Source organism: Aplidium turbinatum, chromosome 4 (assembly GCF_918807975.1).
Source record: "Aplidium turbinatum chromosome 4, kaAplTurb1.1, whole genome shotgun sequence".
In the NCBI taxonomy this organism is placed as follows: domain Eukaryota; kingdom Metazoa; phylum Chordata; class Ascidiacea; order Aplousobranchia; family Polyclinidae; genus Aplidium; species Aplidium turbinatum.
In genome coordinates this window covers 31,084,597-31,107,735 of record NC_137475.1, presented here as the reverse complement: position 1 = coordinate 31,107,735, position 23,139 = coordinate 31,084,597, and the positions used below count along the sequence as shown (strand labels likewise).

Genomic DNA, 23,139 nt, shown 5'->3' with positions numbered 1-23,139 from the left:
ATCACATTAGACATCTTCAGTAACTTAACAATGATATTTTCTTAATGTAAAATGCAGTGGTGCCACATCTGGGTAAGATTATCCTCTCAACGCTATTTGTGAATGAGTCCAGGAAGGCCTTGATTTTGCCCTGACATGGAAGGAAACTCATGTGTTGCCACTGAACACAGCTTTTGCAGGCCCTAATGTGCTTCTAGAAGACTTGAACAAAATTCATGAAACTATATATATTTCTTTTGTTGTGCCGTGAATAGAACACAAAGTGAGAAATCGCTGGCAAGTTTTAGTTTGGCATGACTAGTGACTACTCTGATAAACACAGCTAATTGCTTTGTATCTACAATGTAGTGAAACGTTATTATATATAAGGCATTTTCTTTGCTAGGACGTAAGTTATGTGACAACCATGTGTTCTCGTCATTTTAGACAGTGCTTCTAGCACAAATAATATTGTTTGCTGCATTGACAAGAGCAGCAGAAAGAACGGTTAAGGGCCATGGTTGAAAATCAATGAAGTGCAAATCCATGTAGTGTTTGTTAATCAAGTATATATCAAATTTGTTTAAGGTGCTTGTCACTCACCAACAAGATGACTTATCTAAAAATTGCTTGTGTTGCTTGTTATTTAATCAAACTGTAATTAAAGTAGCCCTTCCTATAGCTAAATAAGACTAAAAAAAATCAGTATATGACCCTACAGTATAATGTAATATACAGTATGAGGTTATGTTCATGATAGGTTATACGGCTTTTGGTTGGAAAATGATTAACACTATTTCAATAAGAATTAATCTTCTGAAGATGCCACCTCAGCATTACACAGGCTGATCCGATTAGGTTACTTTGACAGTAGTCGTTTTATTCATATAATAAATATTTTTTAAACTAGAAATTTTTATGCTAACTTATTGTAACTTAAAATACGAAGCCGTTTCAACGGGCTTACTTTACACAATTCATTCAACCTCTAATTTGTGAATACTGTCTTTCAGTATTTTTTAACTTAATGTACATTAAGTGTTAGGGTTTGTTTTTAATTCCTAATTATTTTTAATAGCTGTGATAAAAAGAAGTGCAATAGCTATCAAGTTGTGCATTCACTGGCGCAAAGGTTTCAACTTTGAATATGGCAAAAACATGTGACACAACTACTATATCTTCATCGAAGGCATATATGCCAGCATTTCTTCCAAAGCCTCCTCAACGTATTATAGCATATACTGAGTATGTATTAGTAACCTATAATCAATTGTCTAAAGTCTATGCATCACAAGAAAAAGTTAAACGATATATGCCAAGTTAAGTAATTTACAATTTTGAAGGTTTTTGTTGGAAGTCCAGTTTGTTTAATTTTTATTGATGATTATTAGATGAAACCTTTCTCAGAGAGAGTTTAAGCTAAAACGATCGTCTTTGCTTGATTCTCTTTATAGTTAATGGTTTGCATTCATGCTATTGCAGAAAAACACTATGTGCTCCTCACAGCGCATTACGTGGTGTTCTTGTGGATGGTGTCGAACCTGAGCAGCCAACTGCAAGATCAAGGGTTCGAATGTATTCTGTTGGATCGACAAACCGGTAACAACTTCAATTTTTTGTTTATTAAACGTTTCTTTTTTGGAATGCTTGACCTTGAAATTGATGTGTGCAAACATTTGTTGTAAGACTATTTATCTTCAAACTAATAAAACTTCTTTCGAAGCTAAATTGAACCGGTATAACTCAACAAGGTATATCAAACCTATATTGACCTACTCAGAAGTGGCCATTCCATCAACTACGCTGGTGAGGCTGTGGTGGCAGACAAACGTTGGCATTAATATCAGTTTTTAAGTTATTTTTCTGGTTATTTTTTATAAGTTATTCCAGATTACTGGCATGTACCATAACATACAACAAACAGAGCTGATAGGCAAGCCGATTTGTATTATAAAGTACAGTATACCATGGCCACCTAAAGATACGGCCTGATTTGTCACATTTTGCAGAAATTTTCAGGTTTTTCTAACTTTGGGCGAACGTTTAAATAAATTTTTCTAAGAATTAGAGTTTTATGCTTTCTTTATTCTTTTCCCCAGATGACACAATAGGTTTTAACATCTTCACATGTTGAAAAACAAAGAAAATTTGATTTCAAAGATTTTAGTCAGACTGTTAATTTTCAATAACAGTCTGATTTTGCGTTTTTCAACTTACTTTTTCTCATTTGCTACTGCTTCCCCAAGGCAACAAAAATTTTTTATGTCATTAGGAAACCTCATAAAGTAAAAACATCTCAAAAAATGTCAGTCAAGCACCACCAGTAGCTGTAATCAAAATCTGCAAAATGTGACAAATCAGGCCGCATCTCCAGGTGGCCATGAGTATACTAATCATATTTTTAGTACTGTATTCGACTAAGGTTAGATCTAGTAAAAGTTATACATATATATATCAACGAAGATTTAAAATTCTGGCTTAGAATTTTGTACCATTGAAAAAGCAATATGATCTGTCAGCTAAGTTCCACTTTTATTTTCTCTGTTTCACTTTTCTGATTCAGTTATTGTTACTAAAAAAAGTGATGATTTTATCACTTCGTTTTCCAACTGAACAATATGTTTTGTAATATTTAGATGGCGTTCACCAAAGTTGCTTGGAGGAGATTTTCTGGGGTTATCACAAGCAGTCAAATCTGTGTCTACTAGAAAGAATAACTTTGTGAGAAATATCAAAACAGGTCAATGTCCAGCCGAATTGGTGATCACGTAGTAGTCTGAATTGTGCTGTACGTGGGTACTTCAAAAAGTTTAGGTTGTTAAAATGCACGCTTACAACTGGTGTGATTCGTTGCTTGTCACCCTGTGATAATTGATAAAGGAATATGGAACTGACAGTATGACCCAGACAGCTAATAATCAACCATTTTTTTACATTGCTTCAACGTCTGCAGACGTTGATAACCATCAAAATAAACGTCACTCGTTACATGAAGATTTGAAGACCTTGTGCTCCGATCACCCCGCCACCACTGTGCCCAAGGGTGTTGTCATTGCAATGACGGCTACTCGGCTAGTATATAAGCGGGTGGCTTGGACTACAACACACCACGCCCGTCTGCACACGTTGAATCAATGTAAAAAACGGTTTATTTGCTGTCTGGAGAATGGTTCTGACGTAAGCGACACTGCCAACAAGATAGGTTACTGTCTCAATGGTATAGGTAGGTACAATTGAAAAAAGTTGCTGGATTGTCTCTTATCCTTAAACTTTTGAATACATGAGACGCTTAACACATGCTATGAAAATTAGCAATCGCACAGTATTTTATTCAGTATACAATTTTTTCTAACTTAAAGATTTGATTGCGTTGTGTATAGATTTATTTCTGCATAAAGCTTTTATTTTATCTTAAAGTTCAATGTAATCATGATGCAGTGAGCTATTCATACTTTTTTCTTTATCACAGAGGGTTTTTGGTTGAGTTCCATAATTTTTCTCATGGTTACTTTTCAACTGCCACTTAAAAGGGTTGTTTTCTAGTTGTTTGACGCACATAAGTTAAAGAGGTATTCTTTTTGTCACACCTAAAATTGGTTCCACTTTCGAAGAGTTTGTTGGATTTGCATTTTGATTTTGCAATATAACAGTACATATGACGTGGCAAAAAAATCAATATTGTTTATCGTACTCAAATCCAATTTTTAAATTTTTTTATTCAAATTGGCAATATTTTATTTTCTGTTGAACATTGCAATTATAATGCAGGTGAGAGCCCATATCTTTCTGTTACAAGAGAAAGTGACTTTTTGGGCAGCGCCTGGGGTCGCACCTCACTTGTGTCTCGGCCTTTCACAACGCCGTCCATTGATGACGCGGCCGCCTATGATCGAGACTTTAACATTACAAGGCCTATGACGTCATTTTCAACACAAACGAGGTCAGTATCTGACTTTTTTATTTTATTTAAGTTTACTTGTTTCAACTAACAGGTTTAGTGGCCGTGCCTAATTATATTAAATGATACATACACTATAAAATTAGATCTTGTACATGTACGTCTCAAATCATTACGGTTTTGCCACCTTTTTGTTGCTGTAATTTATTTCCACAGTATCGTTTCTTTTGCGTTTAACTGAAGAAAACTAAATTGAATTGATTTACTGTTCACTTCTGTTGCATTTTGCAGGAAAATATATGGGTCATCAGCACGGACATCTAGAACAAGGTTTAAAGATCCCAATCAACTCTTCCAAATGTTTTCTCGTTTGGTCTGTTTGAAGCAAGAGCCAGGTATGACAAATATTCTTGACCTTTTAATAGCAGCGTGCGTTTTCAATTTTTTGTATTTTGTAAATATGCAATTGAATAGTCAACAATCGCAGCCATAACTCCCCTGCTTCTTTATGCAATTGCTTTATGCTGATGCTGCTAGTTCGCAGTGGTAGCCTAATAGCGAATTGCACTAGCTTTCGTAACACAGTTCCCTGGTCATATGCTACCACGAATGGTGTTGAAGTCAGTGAGTCGTTGTTTAGTGCGGTTCTTTTGTTTGGTTTGAGACTGCTGTCAGTTGAGTTTCTGTGTTGTTAGGCGAAAATAATTTAATTAGGTAGAAATTAATTTTGATTGTTTTCAAGATGTGAGACTCCACTGCATGGGCAAGGTATGGCAGCTACATCGGGCTTATATGACCAAGTCTAAAGCGCTGACTACGGTGTTACGCAAGGCGCTATCCGAGGACCAACCTCGTGTGTACAATGATGGCACTTCTGAGAAAGTAGACACTTTCATATCACAAAACGACGTCTACAGCAATGATTACAAGGAGGTTTCACATAGGCAAGTTGTTTTACTGCACTCCCGTGCGCACTTAATTGTGCTTCAGTAACCGCCTTTTTGCAAATTTTCATCACGGCTGAGCAACTGACAACTTTTCAAGCATTAGCTGTCAAGCATACAAACTTATTTTTTCGCCAAGTTCTAACACTTGTCGATACTACATGAAGGAATATTTGTTGATTTATTGGTAGCCGTAGTGTTGCAGACGACTGTTAATATCAGCCGCTTGACGTGTGGGACACGCTCACTTGTTCTTATGCCGTTGGAGGTAATGTTCCCAGTGGTGCAACTGGGTTTGAACCAGCAGGACAAGCATAGAAGATATGATTCTTCTAACCACAGTTTAGACTGCAGGGGTGACGAACCTTTTTGTGGTCGCGGGCCACTTTGTCAATTACACATGAGTTATCGGGCCACACAACTTTTTAATCGTAACCTACTATGAAATCTTTTAAAAGCGACTCAAGATATTATTCATGAAAAGTAACAAACGGCAGATGAAAGTAATCAAACCCACACAGTTGAAATTATGTTACACAGAATCAAAACATACAACAGCAAAAAATAAAAACAAATCAACTTGAGCAAAAAGGATAGAGAAACAGTACTTGCACTGATAATGAAGACAGTTTAACTTTAGAAGCGTTTGCTTTCATATGAGTATGACTTCTTTTTTTGGCTCTATCCTTTTTGCTCAGGTTGACTAAATGTTTCGACCATTATGCTCCGAAACAACAAATCAGTTAATGAAATTTCTTTTTCAAACAACAAACAAAAGCCCATGCGAATCATACAGCTGAAGCTATTTAATGCAGCATTGAAGCATAAAATATTAAAAAATAACATTAAAGCATTGAAATTTTTTGCTCAGTAGGCTACGATGTGGCAACTCTCAACTGCATAGGCCACTAAGATTTTCATCTGTCAGCCTCGACCTGAAACGACTTTTTGTAAAGTGCATTTTAGCAAAGAACTGTTTGCATAGGTACGTGCTGCCGAAAACAGATGATCATTTGAGAGCGTGATGAGCTCTCAAGTTTGGAAACTCTTCCTTTGATAAACATACACGATAAAATTCAAGCAACTGCTTCTTTTAGCGTGTCATCACTCTGTAGTTTTATGAGCTCAAGTTGGAGCTCATAGGGTGCCGAAGCAGGTGCAACATTGACGGGGATAGAAAAGACATCAAGCTCCAGTTCTTTGCTTTTGATATGCTAAAATCTAACATTAAAACTTTCCAAAAGGCTTGAACATTCCAAAGCGTATTGAGTAGGAAGTTGGATTGCGTTTTTTCAATGTGGGGAAAATACGTGCAATTGTTATCTTTCAACTGATTTCCCCAAAGGCCCAGCATTGACATGAAAGATTTGTCTTTGGAAAACATCGAGTGCAACAGTTGATCTGGCCCTTAAAGTTGTACATTTAAGTCGTTATACTTATAGTGACATCTGGGTCTGCTACTATTCGGTGAGTCCGATTCGGTGAGTCCGATTCGGTGAGAGCCTTTTTCGGTGAGAGCCCTATTCGGTGAGTTTTTTTTTTTTTAATTATTGCGCGCCGTAGCCTAATTATCATTGCCGTTATAGGGTTAGGGGATAGGGTTTGGGAGATAGGGGTTAGGGGGTTTTTGGGGTTGGGGGGTTTTGTGTTTTTTTTTTTGAATTTTTGTTTGAAAATTATCGGGTACCGTAGCCTAATTAAAACCCCTAACCCAAAAACCCCTAACCCAAACCCCTAACCCCCCAAAACCCCAAAAACCCCAAACCCCAAAAAAACCCAACCCCAAAAACCCCCAACCCCAAAAACCCCCAACCCCCTAACCCCAACCCCCAAAAACCCCTAACCCCAAACCCCCAACCTCAAAAACCCCCAACCCCAAAAACCCCCAACCCCAAAAACCCCCAACCCCCTAACCCCAAAAACCCCCAACCCCAAAAACCCCCAACCCCCTAACCCCAAACACCCCAAAACCGCAAACTCCAACCCCCAAAAACCCCTAACCCCAAACCCCCAACCCCAAAAACCCCCAACTCCAAAACCCCCCAACCCCCTAACCCCAAAAAAACCCCAACCCCAAAAACCCCCAACCCCCTATCCCCTAACCTCTATCCCCTATCCCCTAACCCCTATCCCCTAACCCTATAACGGCAATGATAATTAGGCTACGGCGCGCAATAATTTAAAAAAAAAAACTCACCGAATAGGGCTCTCACCGAAAAAGGCTCTCACCGAAAAAGGCTCTCACCGAATCGGACTCACCGAATCGGGCCATTCCGGTGACATCTACCATAAATCCTAAATCGCACAACCAATTTTTATCTTCCAGCTCAGTCAGAGGACACTTCTTCAAATTCATAAACTCAATAATTTCTCGTAGAAGAGAATAAAAGCGCCCAAGCATAGGCTATTCCCACAACTTGTCCAACGAACAGCACTGAAATATAGGAGATCATCATAGTCAGCATCAAAGTCTTTGAGAATTTGTTTGAATATGCGGTTGTTTAGATCTCTTTTTTTAATAGAGTTAATGCAGTCTGTAACTACCGATATCACATGATCAAACTTCACAGATTTTGCGCAAAGGCTTTGCTAGTGAATAATGCAATGCCACAATACCACCCATCATGAAAGGTGTACCAGTGAAGGCATAAAACAACTTTGAGATGTCTTTTGTCTTTAATGCATGAGCGATTGTCAAATTGTTTTGCTGGCCGCAGGTTCGTCACCTCTGGTTTAGAGACTAGCTACATTTTTAGAGCATAACTTTATCAAAAGAACCTGAGCCAAAGTTTACATAATTTAGCTTTTGAGGGAGACCGTTTGTCCCTGGTCTTTTTTCAACTACGGTTCTGGTTTTACCAAGGTAGAAAATTAAAATTCACCCCGATGATACCTTGAAAGTGATCGTAGTTTAGAAACTGTAGATAACAATAGTTATTTATTAGTGATATCCTAATGCACGAAATATCAATGATACCATAAATAATATATGAATATTTATCGCAACATTGATGTCACGTGTATTTTATGGACGTGTGTCGTCAAGGTGAAATGTATGTTTGAAAGAAAATAAGGTTATGGGATCAATAATTTGGTATTTTTTGCATGATTGCTTCTTTGAAAAAATATATAGACGTAACGTCGGCTACCGCCTTTTTCCTTTTTGTGAAAATCTTTTTCTTGATTTACTTTGAGAATTATTCAATTTCTTAAAGTCTTTAACTGTGTTGATGTCGGTTGTGTTAAGTTGCTCTCTCAACAGGTTGACGTCCAAACAAGGCGAAGATCTTCGTTTGAAGCATAAGTTAAAAGCTTCTCTGTCCCACTCGGTCATTGACGTGAAGCTGCCAATATCTGACCCTTGGGTTACAAAACATGGTGAGGGGCACTTGCTGATTACAATCTGTGTTGTATAAAGATACAATTGTTTTACATAACCTACGATTTGAAATAGTCATAATCTCGTTAAAAAACGTGCCAAACGACTCCTTGCTATTTTTGATCCTTGTAGAATACAAAATCATTTACAAGTACATTGTTTTCAAAGTTGTTAAGATTCTTTAGGAAAATGCTATTTGTAATCTGGTACTATATAATTCGTCTGTTGCGGTGTGTAGAAGAGTACGTGCATTATACATTTTGTTTGTATTTGCCACATGAAATGAACTCCAGCCAAGCTTACTCAAGGGATTAGCTTTCTCAATCTTATTCTACATTGGCTAATACAATTGATTTTATACTCTATTGCAAGACGCATGGCTGACTCATTTTTATCGAACGTTAATGTAAGTCTGTCAGATGTTTTTAATTTTTTCTACTAATGTTATATTAGCTTCAATTTTACAACTTATATTGCAGCATTAGCAATTGCATTGGGCCACTTATACTTGGAGGAGAACATAGTGTCAACTGGGGATGCCATAGAAACCCTTGCAGCAGCATGTAGTCTAGAATTCAACCAACTTTCCGAGTCATGCTGTCAGGTTATGATAAACAACCTCTCTGCCGATACAGTTTGTCTGTACCTCCAAGCTGCAGCCAGAGTAAGAAGACATATACATATAAGATACCGTACATCAAACATAGTTATAACTTTCTAAAACCTCTACAGCCTGTTTCATCCTAAAAGGGAAATCATCAGAAGGTTCTTATTCAAATAGATATATCTTTTCTTAAAAAGTTACTGGTTTAGATTTTAAAAGTTGTTTTTTTTTGCTTATATTTTACAAAACAACGATCCGGTATGTTTATTGTTGAAAGACGTTTAGCAGTTACATTTCATTTTATCTAACTTTGAAGCCAAAGAAGTTCTACAGTGGTAATCGCAGTACATTTTTTTCAAACATGCTTAAATAGTGTACCAACAACAGTGGTACAGGAGTGAATTTGTTGTTTAGCTGATAAAACTAACTGTACGTAATTTTTGCATAATTTTTTTTACGTAATTTGAACATAATTTTTATGAAGTGACTAACATTATAACATTCAACAAGAGCATTTTTTTATGTGCATGCGTAAACAAAGAAAACTACTTTTTTATCCAAGTAGTTGTCTACGTCCCAGCTAGCAAAATTTTCTCTTTTCCCCATTGCCCTTTGTCTGATGACGTTGAATCAATGCAAAAATAGTCCCTTTGGTTAGCTGGAGTTTTGTTCAGCTGTCTTTCTGAGTTTGATAAGATACAGGGATTTACAGATTTTAACTAACAATGGCCAGGTTGTTATGTTTGCAACATAATTTCTTCTCCAGTACAAGCAAGAGAGAGTGATATTGGCCTGCGAGAGATGGCTGGAACTAAACTTCGTCTCCCAGCTGTCTTGCACGATTTTCATCAAAGACGTACCAGCTGAGACTTTAGATAAGGTATGAGGCTTATTAGAATGTTTTGTTCAATTACGTTATTTCGACGTTGCTAAACGTTCAATTACTGTAACTGGAAGCAATTTTAAAAGCTTGGAAGCTCAAAGTATTGCCCAAAGGGTAAATAAACACAAATCACAGAACGCCACGCTATTACCATTGTCTCTGTGTTGCTTCGTATTGTGTTAATTGCCTCTCCGGATTGCCATTGTATTATCATTAGCTTTAAATCTGTTTTTTTTCTTCAGGTATTTCGTATTATGTTACTGTGATAGCTTTGTAGCGACTTACATAATAATTTAAATACCCGCCTTCCTTTGCTAAACGCCAATTTAACATCTAACCTCTTTTTTTTAAATAAGTTATTAAATTCTTATCCTTCCCATCTTGTAATTTTTTAAAAGGTGAATAAGGCTAGGCCCACCACCAATAACTGTGGTTGGCGTCAGGAAGGGCATCCGGCTGGAAAATCTATGCTCCAAAATATTATTTAAATGCAGCAAAAGCTAAAAATGGCCCCTAGTCCCCAGAAGCCCATAGATGGGCAAGGGGTGCGAAGAATCTCTGGGTGCCGAGAAAACAAAAAAACATTGAAAAAAGATTATGGTGTTAGAATCGGATGCTGGAATGTGGGAAGTTTGTGTGGTAAAGGAACTGAAATATGTGAAGAACTAAGAAAAAGAAGGGTGGATATATGTTGCCTAGAGGAAGTAAGATGGAGGGGACAGTCAGCGCGGTTTTTAGGTGCCAATGGGAGGAGATATAAGTTATGGTGGTCAGGAAATAACACAGGAATCGGTGGTGTTGGTTTCTTGGTAAAAGAGGAATTATGTGAGAAAGTAATAGAAGTTAGAAGAAGTAGTGACAGAGTGATGACAATGATACTTGCTTTTGAAGAGGAGGTAGTGAGGCTAATCTGTGCATATGCACCTCAAAGTGGTAGGGATTACTTAGAAAAGGAAAGTTTTTATGATGTTTTGGCAGAGAAATGGGATTTACGGAGTTCAAAAGAGTTGGTGTTTGGATTAGGAGGTTTTAATGGACATGTTGGAAAACAAGCAAATGGGTTCGAGGGCATTCATGGAGGGTATGGTTTTGGGGAGAGAAACATGGAAGGAAGAATGCTACTTGAATTTTGTGATGAAAGGAAACTTTGTATTGCCAACACATGGTTTAAAAAGAAAGAGAAAAGGAAGGTGACTTACAGCTCAGGAGGACATGAGTCGGAAATTGATTTTATTGTGGTTGGGCAGGAACAGAGAAAGTACTTGAAGAATGTGAAAGTAATTCCGTGGGAGTTGCAGCATAGACTAGTAGTAGGAGACTTAAATATGAAAAAAGTGAAGAAAATTGTGAAGAAAGAACGAGTTTTTGTGAGAAATGTGTGGAAACTGGAGGAAAAAGAAACGAGAATTAAGTTTGTGAAAAGAGCAAAAGAGCTGGTAAACATGAGTGCGTAGGACTTGTGGGCTTCATTTCAGAAAGGTGTCCTAGCAGCATGTGATGAAGTATGTGGGAAAAAGAAAGTGAGGAGGGATCGTGGAGACACATGGTGGTGGGATGAAGAGGTGAAGCATGCGATTTCACAGAAAAGAGATGCATACAAGCAGTGGCGCAAAAATGGGTCAGAAGAGAATAAAAAGAAGTATAAGAGTATGAAAAAGAAGGCAAAGAGGGTTGTTGCAAGAGCTATGAAGAATGGTGCTGAGGAGGAATTTAATAAAATGGGGGAAAGCCAAAACAAAGTATTCAGACTCATAAAGCAAATGAAAAAGAATGGGAAAGATATTGTAGGGGGAAGATGTATAAGGAGTGGAGATGGGAAGTTGCATTTCAGCCCGGAAAGCAGAGGAGAAATGTGGAAGGAACATATGGAAAATGTTATGAATAAGGAGAATGTATGGGATCATATGACAGAGGTTGATCTGGTGGAGGGTCCAGTGGGAAAGGTTACTCGTGATAAAGTGGTGGAGGCAATGGGGCAAATGAAACTGCATAAAGCAGCCGGTCCATCAGAAGTGAGCGGAGCGTAGAGATGATAAAAGCAAGTGGAGAGTTGGGAATTAAAGTAATGCTACAACTTAGCCAAAGGGTATTAGATGGAGAGGGAATGCCGGAGGAGTGGAAGCATAGTACTGTTGTTCCACTGTTCAAGAGAAAAGGGGATGTGAGAAGTTGCAGTGCATATAGAGGTGTAAAACTACTAGAGCATGGAATGAAAATTGTGGAGCGAATACTAGAAAAGAGGTTGAGAACATTGGTGAAATTAAATGATATGCAGTTTGGATTTATGCCAGGAAAAGGTACAGTGGATGCTCTGTTTATATTGAGAAGAATGCGGGAGGAATACCGAGAGAAGCAGAGAAAACTATATATGTGTTTCGTCGACTTAGAAAAGGCATTTGACAGAGTACCAAGGAAAGTGATGGAGTGGGCAATGAGGAAAAGAGGTATACCGGGGGTATTAGTGAGAGCTGTGATGTCTATGTATGAGGAAGCAAGAACAAAAGTGAGAGTTGGATCAAATTATTCAAACGAGTTTTTTGTGAAGGTTGGTGTACACCAAGGATCAGTTTTGTCACCTCTGATATTTGCTATTGTAGTTGACGTTGTAACTGAAGGAGTGAGAGAGGGCTTATTGAGTGAAATTTTGTGTGCAGACGACCTGGTCTTGACAAGTAATAGTATGGAAGGAATGGAAAGAAAGTTTGAGAAATGGAAAGAAGCATTTGAAACCAAGGGTATGAAGGTGAATCTTGAAAAAACAAAAGTGATGGTGAGTGGAGCAGAAGGAACAGTTGTTGAGAACAAAGTAGATCCCTGTGGAATATGTGGCAAGAGAGTGATGAGAAATTCAATGTAATGCAAGGAATGCGGAAAGTGGGTACATGCAAGATGTGCTAATGTCAAGAGAGCCACAACAAGATTGGCGAAGTGTTTTGTTTGTGGGAAATGCAGTAAAGGAAGGAATGAAGTGGAATGCCATGATGATGAGTTCTGCCATGGCATCGAAACAGTGACAGACTTCTGTTATCTGGGTGATCGGATAAATGGAAGTGGTAGATGTGAAGCAGCGGTGACAACAAGGGCAAGATTGGGCTGGGCAAAGTTCAGGGAATGTGGGGAAATGTTGCATGGCAGAAAATTTTCACTAAGGATGAAAGGAAAAGTATATCGGAGCTGTGTGCGGCCTGCAATGCTATATGGTAGCGAGACATGGGTATTGAGAGAGAGTGAACTGGCAATCCTGAGAAGAACGGAAAGGTCAATGGTGAGAGCAATGTGTAGGGTGAAAACGAGAAGGGAAAAAAGGACTGAAGAATTGTTGGATATGCTAGAGATGAGAGAGACCATAGACCAACTGGCAAGGGCAAATGGAGTAAGATGGTATGGACAATTGGACATGTGATAACGAGGGAGGAAGGAAGTTTTCTTAGAAAGGCACTAGATCTAAAGGTGGATGGGAAGAGGAAACGCGGTCGTCCAAGAAGAACGTGGAAACAACAAGTGAAGGATGAATTTAAAAAAGTTGGACTGAAGGAGGAAGATGCAAGGGACAGGGTGAAATGGAGACAAGGGATTAAAACAATTGCTGCGCGGAAACAATCGGCCACCCCCACTAGTGGGGAACAAACCGACTATGGATTATGATGATGATGAATTAAAACATATTTAATGCTGTTTAGATATATAAACAAAAAAGTAAAACAGTATTGGTGTGACACTTAAAATATATTTCTAAATGCTTCGGAGGATAATTTTACTTGAAAAAGTTATGCTTGCCCACCCATCAACCGTCATTTTTACATTGATTTAACGTATGCAAATGCAAAAGAAGGAAGCAATGTAACTAAAAAGGACAGATTTTGTTAGCAGGGTGATATACGATTAAAACCAATTCAATTTCAAGTCGAACAACATTTCAATGCAGATTCTTCAGTCTTCCCGCCTCTTTACCTTCAACGAATATTCTCTGTACAAGGCACTCTGCATATGGCTCTTCATGCAGCTTCACCCAGACATTCAGTTCATGCCGCCATTGACAACTGTTATGACTTACTTCAGCAGGCAAGTGATACGTGCAGTGAAATGGTGTCACTGTTGTTTTCTAGTAACAATTTTGTAATTTTCTATTTTGTTGCTACCTTAGCAGCACTACCATGTGCTGTTTCAGTTTAAGCAGTTATAAACTGATTTATATTTTTGATAAGGTTTTTCAGTAACGTCAACATGTAATGTGTAATTTCAATGTACACAGTAATGCATTATCGGCTAATTTTGCTTACCTTGGCACATGTTGAACATCTGCTTTACAGCATGACGCGAACTTGTTCCTTTCTTGAGAGAGAAGAAGGCATTCCATTCAGCACGGCATTCAGCTGCTTGCGTTTACATGGGATCACGGATAGTACGTTCAAGTAGACCTTCCCTAACCTGTTTTCGTTACGGTATTTTTCACCACTCATACAAGCAACAATTAACAATGTTCTTTTGGTAAACATATGGTCCAGGAATACCTGACATGATCAAAGTTAAATGCATGATGTTTTAAATTTTTGCATGACTCACTTTAAAAACATTTGTGAAATTCTCCAGTACGTCTTTAACTTAGATGTGGCCGGCCTCACATTTTAACCTCGGATAAACTGGATTCTCATCCAACCAACTTACTGGGCGAAGCCTTGAATTGCCATCTTTGGTTTGCACCAGTGTTGCCATGTCATACTTCCTAATACTATGCTTTATAAGTAGATTTTCTATTCCAAAAATATTTATTTTAAGCTATCACTTTTCTTTAATCTCACCATTTATTGTCTAGCTAAGCACCTGCAAGACGTGATGTACATGAACATCATCCCCCAATCTTGGCTGCTCCGTGTCCTCAGTCATCATTATCACGCTCTGCAGGGAGGAGGAGACATGTCCTTTCTCCTTAACTTTTCTCTTGGAGCCAACAGGTATCCCAATCCAGAAAAATATATTGCAGTAAAAGTTATAGAAATTAGTCGCGCTTTTATGTAGATGTTGTGTACTTGCGTAGTGCTGCAATTTTCGGTTTGCTGACACTTTGGATTCTACACAACGATTGTAGTGCCAATGTTACATTGCAGTGATATTTTGCATTCATTGCTTTAGTTAATATTTTGAGTGAATAGTTTTTACTGAGTGATTTTCCTAACATTTTCACATTTTATTCTGGAGCTGCGTTAACCTATTCCTAGTGTTTATTTATCAAGTGTTTTATTACCCTGTAGCGTTAACACTAGTATTAATAATGTGTTGAATATTTTTCTTGATTGTTTTTCATTTAACTGATGTCATTTGCATCGTCTATTGGCTGTTTATTTGTTTTTATATTTAGAAACTCAAATTGTATTTTATCGTGAATTTTCACCAACAGAAGAATGTAATTAACACTTCTGTGGCTTTCTTTGTGGAGAAGTGAATTTTCAAATGTAAGTTTTAACAATACTGACTATCTGATGATGCTAAATTGATTATTGACACTTTTCTGAACGTTTTGCTTTAAAAGTTTAATTATTAAAAGTAATAGTAGTAGTACAGTTTTAATTCGGTGATGTCCCCGTTAAAGTTTTTAAAGAGTTTTTAATTTTTTGGACACTTTATGTTAATCATAAAAACATATCTTTAAAAACAAATTTTTGACAAATCAGCTTAATTGTGAAGTCAGCGTAACTGTGAAGATGGTTACACCCTCAGAGCACAATACTCTGGAATTTGATGTTTGTGTTTAGTGAGTGGTGTTATGTTGAACAGATGAATCACTAACCGACCCTTATCTCGCGTGCTGCTTTATGTGCAGTGGATATTTTGTTCAATGTGTACTCTTGATCCCTTGTGAGGGAAACATTTCCAGCTAGAAAAATACGTTCTTTTTTACGTCAAAATGTTAAAAAGATGGAGTTCGCTGGCTAGGTGGTTTGCTGCTTTTAGCTGTGATCAGCCGTATAAAATGACGCGTGGCGAAATTAAAACAATTTTCTCATAGGATTGTGGATACATCAAAACCAGTAAAATCTCGTTCTCGCAAAAAAAAACTGATGGTCATTGATGTATTTTGTAATGATCTAACATGGTGTGTTGTTGTTAGGTGTTGAGGAATTTACTATGTAAACTTAAGTGGTACTGAGCATTACGTTGATTCAAATAAATAATACTCAATTAACATAAGCTAGGCTTGCTTTTCGGAACAGCTTAAGGTTGGACGCACCGACCATGGATCTAATCGGTTGATCAAGCTACTTATTCCGCATCCTGTTTTATCTTTATGGTTCAAAAGTAATCCGCGGATTGCAATCGTCGATTACAGATTTGCAGATTGATTTTACACGAACTGATTTTCGGTTAACTAATCAGACAGTTTATTTAATCAACCGCTTAGTAGATCCGTTGTTCGTGCATCCAATCCTTAATGTCTGGATTTTTAATCAAACAGCTGGTGGTTGAGGAAGGTTTATCCTCAGACTGAAATCCTTTCCCGATGTTTCAGGCAGCGTACTTGTTGAAGCTGAAGTACTGGTACGGGCCAACTAGTTAAAGTGATCAAGTTTTCGTTTGTACTTTAACTGATGTTTACATACAAAAAATTGTTTTTAACATAAACTTTGATGTTTTACAATGTAGATACGGTTTCATACTTAAGCATGAGCCAGGCTACCATTCGGAGATTATATCCCTTCACGGGTTCCATTTTGAAGCAAAGGCACAGAAGCACGGTTTTTCTGATACTTACATCGTCTATCTCCAAGTAAGATTGGCTTTTAATAAGTTGGTTGTATAAATGAAGACGATGTCTAAAAAGTTATCGAATTTGTTTTGTGCGTTTTGAGTGATCAGTGGTCACCATAGCTATTAGTTATATCTTCAACCATAATTTGACACCCTATTCCTTCTGTATAGATTTTATGCTTTACATACTGTACCTCATTCATTTTGACTTGGTTAGTATGCTGACCGATACATTAAACTAGCAAGCCTTCACATGCTTCCCAGCTGCGTAAACTACGTACTTCTTCAAGGGTCGAAGTGACTTAGAGTTAAAAGTTATTGCTTTAAAAGGACGATGGACGACTGTGGCAGTGGCTAAGGTGACCATGTGCTTTTCAATTTAAAAATGTACAGAAATTAGTCTCTCGGTAACACAACTTACTGTCGGTTATTCAAAAGGGTTTCATATCAGTTGGTTATCTGAGGCCACTCCTTTGGCACAGACTTCTGAGGTTGTGGACGTAATTCCCGCCTCCAGGGAAAACCACTCTTTGTAAGTGACGTAAAAGTGACGTTTCTACAAATTGTATTCATCCGCAGAGATTGCGACCGACTGACCCATCGTTGTCCATCCGAGCCTGTGACCGATCCACCTTCTCCATGAGGCGTGACAGAGTGGTGAGGTACCAGATCACTGTCCAGCACCCCACGCCTGGTGATGACTGCCAGTGGCGCCACTCATCCACAGGTATCCTGGAGCAAACTTTTGGACTTGACCATAAGACAGCCAGAAGCCAGGTACATAGAAATGTGATTGTACTTAAATTGACACTTATTGAGAAAGAGTCATTTGTGGAGCTGGTTATTCAAATATTCTTTGTTTTTCTGTACCAGCATGCTTTCTCGGAATAACTATGTGTATTCGATTATGAATCTTCGATACTTATTTCACTTGCTCCTTTTCGTTTATGCGATATCAGGTGACATCGAAAAAACGTTGAAATTGTGATCAGTCTGATTTTAAATTTCAAAATTGATCAATTAAATTATGATTTGTACATGGGAACATTCCTAGTAAGACAAGACATGTAACCGAGTCGTTCATATCAAGCATTGTTGTGGGTTTGACACCTGTCAGAAGATATTTCATTTTCTTGTACATGGGAACATCATTAAATTTGAATAGTGTTTACCTCATAAGTACAATTTGGGTAGAGAGGTAACTCTTTTAAACCATAAACAGACATAACTCAGCAACAACACTACATTTAACATTATAAAAACAAAAAACAACAAGCGAACGTTTTCGGCTAGTCATATAGCCCTTTTCAAGCCTATAAGAGAAATACATTATTGAAAGAAATGCTAAAGAATCATATAGTATCACAGCAAAAATATGGTCAAATCTAAACATTTGAGAAACTGCCTCGCTCACACAAAATGATAACTGAAAATTACACAGCGCAACGGGTCAAGTATTTCAGAGGTAAAAATAATTGATTGTTCAGACAAGGACTCAGGCAGATTACGCAAGAAAGACAGAAGCACAAGAGATAGTGGCACAAAACAAAGTAATGCGAAAAGCACAAGACGTGATAATTTAATCAAAAAACTGTTAAAAGGTAAGAAGCTCCGCAAGCAAATAATTGCCTGTTGAGCCCTGGGTTTAAAGATTTGATGATCAATGCCTCATGAATTTTGGTTTCGAATTCGGACAAACACTTACGTACAATTTTGAAAGGCTGCAATGACGGTTTATTATTTGAGCACGATTGGCAGTTTCTAATATGGTCTTTAATTGCACTGTTTTTATTAAAATTAGCCAAATTCAAATGCTCTCCCACTCTCGTCACCAAATGTCGCGTGGTCATACCAATGTATGACGATCTCGCATCATGCGAGCAAGTGAACTTATACACGACGTTAGAACATAAGCGGAAAGGAGTTTTGGACTTTAACTGAAAATAATAACCAGCTTTAAATGTTTTATAAACGGGAAAAATCTTAACGTTAAACTTCAATGCAATAAATCTGGACAAACTTGTGGCAAAACGTTTGGATTCCTTGCCAACAAACGGGATTGTTAGAAAGTTTTTGAAATCAGGCTCCTCAACTGGAGACGTAGTGGAAACCGAATTCAAAAACCCTCTAAGAACCTTATTAAAAAACCAAGTCGGATAATGATTAGCACCAAAGTATGAGCGTAATTTATTAATTTCATTATTGAAACAGTCATTGTTCGAGCAAATGTCTCGAGCTCGCGAGATAAGGCACTTGATCAAAGCAGATTTGTAATTAGACGGGCAAACAGCGCTGAAATTAAGGAAAAGATTAGTGTTTGTCGGTTTACGCCAGACCCAAGTATCAAATCCATTACCATTTATTTTGATTTCTACATCCAAAAAAGGTATAGTCTCCGTGGCTTTTTCTACAGTAAAATTTATGTTTTGATGTTGCGTATTGAGTACTTCAAGAAACTGTGAACAAGGATTATCGTCATCAAATATGGCAAAAATGTCGTCAATATAACGTAAGTAAAGCTTGGGAAAGAATTGGGAAGTATTTTCAGAAAAAATCTTATTTTCAAGGTGGGCTAGAAAGAAATTGGCAAGAGTGGGACCATGGCCACCTGGATATGCGGCCTGATTTGTCACATTTTGCAGATTTTGATTACAGCTACTGCTAGTGCTTGACTGACATTTTTTGAGATGTTTTTGCTTTTTGTGGTTTCCTAATGACATAAAGCTTTTTTGTTGTCTTGGGGAAGCAGTAGCAAATGAGAAAAAGTAAGTTGAAAAACGCAAAATCAGACTGTTATTGAAAATTAACAGTCTGACTAAAATCTACAAAATCAAATTTTCTTTGTTTTTCAACATGTGAGAATGTTAAAACCCTATTGTGTCATCTGGAGAAAAGAATAAAGAAAGCGCAAAAACCTAATTTTTAGAAAAAATTATTTAAACGTTCGCCCAAAGTTAGAAAAACCTGGAAATTTCTGCAAAATGTGACAAATCAGGCCGTATCTTTAGGTGGCCATGGTGGGACCCAGAGGCGAACCCATAGCCACTCCGTCAATTTGCTTGTACAATTTATCTTTGTATAGAAACATGCCCTCAATTATTTTTACCTCTGAAATACTTGACCCGTTGCGCTGTGTAATTTTCAGTTATCATTTTGTGTGAGCTAGGCAGTTTCTCAAATGTTTAGATTTGACCATATTTTTGCTGTGATACTATATGATTCTTTAGCATTTCTTCCAATAATGTATTTTTCTTATAGACTTGAAAAGGGCTATATGACTAGCCGAAAACGTTCGCTTGTTGTTTTTTGTTTTTATAATGTTAAATGTAGTGTTGTTGCTTAGTTATGTCTGTTTATAACTCATAAGTATCTTACTATTCTGCAAGATTACTCATTATTTACTGTTTCAAATACTTTTTTTCAGGTTTTAAAAGTGGCTGATGCGCAGACGCCTGTCTACGTCTCCTTTTCCATTTTCTTTCCTCCTTCTTAGGCATCGCACCCTGCACGATTTATTGTTGATTTGGCTCGGATTGTTTTTAATGCATTCCACTGTTTATTTTTTATCGTCGGTCATTGGTGGTTTCCTGGTGAAGAAAATTGCCTCTTGCATGTTTAGTAAATCGATGCAAAAAACTATCTTGCCCTTTGTCGAGCCATGAGTCTGTTTCTCAAGTTGGTTTCATCTGCGCATTTTGGAACTGTTGCCAAAATTGTCATGTTTAAAATTCGTATAAATTTTCGTTAATTGTGTTGTTTGTTTATGAGATTATCGTAAAAGTTCGTATCCAAAAAGTTCTCATAGCCATTGCTAATATTTGAACCAGTGCCATTCGTGCTACTAACCATATTGATTGATTGCATTGTGCACAATACATCGACGACTTAGGCAAGCTTTTAGCATTCACTTCATCCTTTTACGATTTATATCAATGATATAGGCCTACTGTATTATTCATGTGTATAAGCCATTAAGCATTTGTGTCAATGCAACTATACTGGAAAGTTGATACTTTTTGCTTTTTATGTCAATGTTGGATATTTTGATCAAGAAACATTTAAGCTCACTGTAGTGGTTGTAGATAAGATTGTATGTTGCGTCCCTTTTCATACAAATACGTTTGTTTCTTGCCACGGAGTTTTACTGAGATTAGCTTTTTCTGTTTACTGCGAAAACTGTACCATATTGCACGACATTTATCACTTACCCTACAACTGTTGTAACGAGATCACTTTTGCTTTGTGCAAAACTTGAGGCAGCATCACTCAGCCCGATAGACTGATTAAGAAGTGAAATTGTCATCTTCTTTCAAATGCTTAACTGAAGTCTTTTTGTTGTTGCCACTGCTTTGCTTTTGATTATCAATTTAACCTGCGTTGATAAAATTTGTTTTCAATACCTAATAGATATCTTTTAATTCTCTTTAAGGATGGTACTGAAGGTGTTGGCTGAATCAAAAACGCAAAGGAGCGTTCAAAAAAGCTGTTTTACAAGAAAGTAGTTTGTGTTAAAATTGTTTTCTGGTGCGGATTGATACACCGGCAAAACCCTAGTTGCGCCCCTGGACTTATCGTAGAGAGAAGATGAAAGTTTTTTTTAGGAAAGTCACTGAGGATCTATTTTATTAACTCACATTCTAGCGTAAGTAGGTTTCATTCATTTTACTTTAACACTTGAATATTTTCAATATTATAGGCTGCAATTATATTGTCTGTACCTAAAGCTTAACTTCAGTCGATCGACCTGCAAACTGGCACTTTTAAATTGTTTCAACGTGTCACTCTGACAAAGATATATATATACAGTAACTGCAGACAGTGCACACCGTTTCAACTTTTTTTTTTATATTTTCGCGCAACGCTCAGAGTTCAAGATGGATACCACTACATCTTGCAGGTTTACAATTTTCCATATCAAATGGATTTGTTTCTTGTCTCATCATTAGTGCGTCCGCTCCGGGAGCCGTCCACACACCCAAACACTCAGCAGGCACACCATACTTACACGGAAGATAGGCTACCCACCAGGGAGGCGAGGGACTCACCACGACCGAAGGGACCCACCGCGGCAGACGGCAATCTGTGGAAATAAATAAGGGTTATTGGCTGCCTCGAGCTGATTTGCCTGTCTCGACTTTCCTCCTGCTGATCTTGGAGCAGTCTAGGAGATGGCGGGTCAAGCTCGAGAACTAGCGCGTTTTAGTAGAGAGGTGATTTTAATTTTATTTGAGTTTGTTTGTGTGTGTGTGTTTCTTCTTGTTGCCCGCTTGAAGAAGGGTACCTGGTTGTGGGAAACGGGCCACTGCAGTCTGACATCTCATTTGGCGGAGATGCCAGAGAGGAGCGACCAGAGGGAGGGTAGCTTTCGCTGACCCCAGAGTCATCTTGGAATGGGCCGCTGTCATCCCAGGGCGAGTGGGACAACGGAGAGGGAAGGTTAAAGATTTCCCGCTGCAATCACTCTTCCGGCATCAGGCCGTTGCAGATAAGTGAGAGGGACGGGTTAAAGGTAGGTTGTTACGCCCTTGGTTGTCTAAGCTTCTTCAAAGATGTTCTACGACCGTACTGTGCAAGTGAGACTCACCGCTGCAATCAGTCGTCCCTACCACCGAGGACGGCTGAGAGGGCGGTTGAAGAGAGAGTCTCGACTGGTTCTTCTTTCTTCTGACCGTAGGAGGAGGTTTGGAAGGAGGAGAAATGTCAGATGACAAAGGTATGTTGTGCTTTTGTGTTATGTCTTTTGTTTTTGTCATGATCACCCACAGGGCTTGAATGGTGGACCGTTTTGTGTCCTGTATGTATGTGTCGCCTATGTCCAGAGATATCTTCTTTTGGATGATGGTGTGCTTGGCGACGTTCATCATGGTCAAAAGAATCAGGTTGTTCTTTTGTCCTCCATGAAGTTGGTTGTAGAGGATCATGTCCTTTGTTATTTTCATGTCTTTGTTGGTCAGATCAGAGTATTGTTGTTGAAGGCGTTTCCATATTCCTTGTGCAAAGGAGCACTCGATTAGGACGTGGGCCATGTTGTCTTCAGATTTTCTGCAGAATTTGCAATTTTTTATTCTATCAGATTGTATTGATCTGTTAAATTCTCCCCATTTGTATCCTCCATGAGCAATCCGAAACGACATGGAGGATAGGTAAGGTGAAAGAAGGAGTTTGATTTCCTTGTTTTTCAAGAGGATCTCATTTCAGGGAATCTTCTTTCCGTTTTGATCAATCTTGTCAATTTTCTTTTCATTTTGCGTTTTCAGATTGAGGTAGATGTTTTTATAGGAAGTATTATCCCAATCATGTTTCAAGCCTTTGAATTTGCAAAAGGACTTGAAGATGTCCGTATAGATTTCGTTTGGATTTGGAGCATGCGGAATGCTGTTGGAGAACAGAAGAGGATTAATGTGTCTCATTCTGTAACTCAAATTGAACATGGCCCATTCGTGCCAGATTTCGGTGGCGTCTTCTAGTGTGAAGAGGTGCTGAATTCTGTCGATGCGACTTGTTTGGAATTTTGATTGTATGTTTACCATGTTGATGCCTCCATCTTTGACAGGAGGAAGTGTTTTGCTTCTCTAGAGCTGTTCAAATGGCGAAGGATGCCAGAGGAAGCCGAATAGGATTTTGTTGAGTTTTTTGAGGTGTTGTTTCGTTGGCATCAGTACTCTACTCAGATGCAGAGTGACAGGTACCATGAGAGTGTTGATGATG

The 23,139-nt window shown here is 38.0% G+C and overlaps 1 protein-coding gene across 1 annotated transcript; it reads left to right on the top strand.

The window, feature by feature from the left end:
* Positions 1 to 1,085: 1,085 nt before the first annotated feature.
* On the top strand, positions 1,086 to 20,939 carry LOC145769575 (BTB/POZ domain-containing protein 16-like). Its single transcript, XM_082581230.1, has 15 exons — positions 1,086 to 1,224; positions 1,462 to 1,578; positions 2,616 to 2,719; positions 3,748 to 3,919; positions 4,169 to 4,272; positions 4,620 to 4,821; positions 8,084 to 8,199; positions 8,680 to 8,864; positions 9,571 to 9,684; positions 13,613 to 13,749; positions 13,998 to 14,089; positions 14,501 to 14,639; positions 16,327 to 16,450; positions 17,011 to 17,208; positions 19,856 to 20,939. Exons 1-15 carry the CDS (start codon positions 1,127 to 1,129, stop codon positions 19,922 to 19,924), a joined length of 1,971 nt encoding a protein of 656 aa, XP_082437356.1. The 5' UTR covers positions 1,086 to 1,126; the 3' UTR covers positions 19,925 to 20,939.
* Positions 20,940 to 23,139: the final 2,200 nt, after the last annotated feature.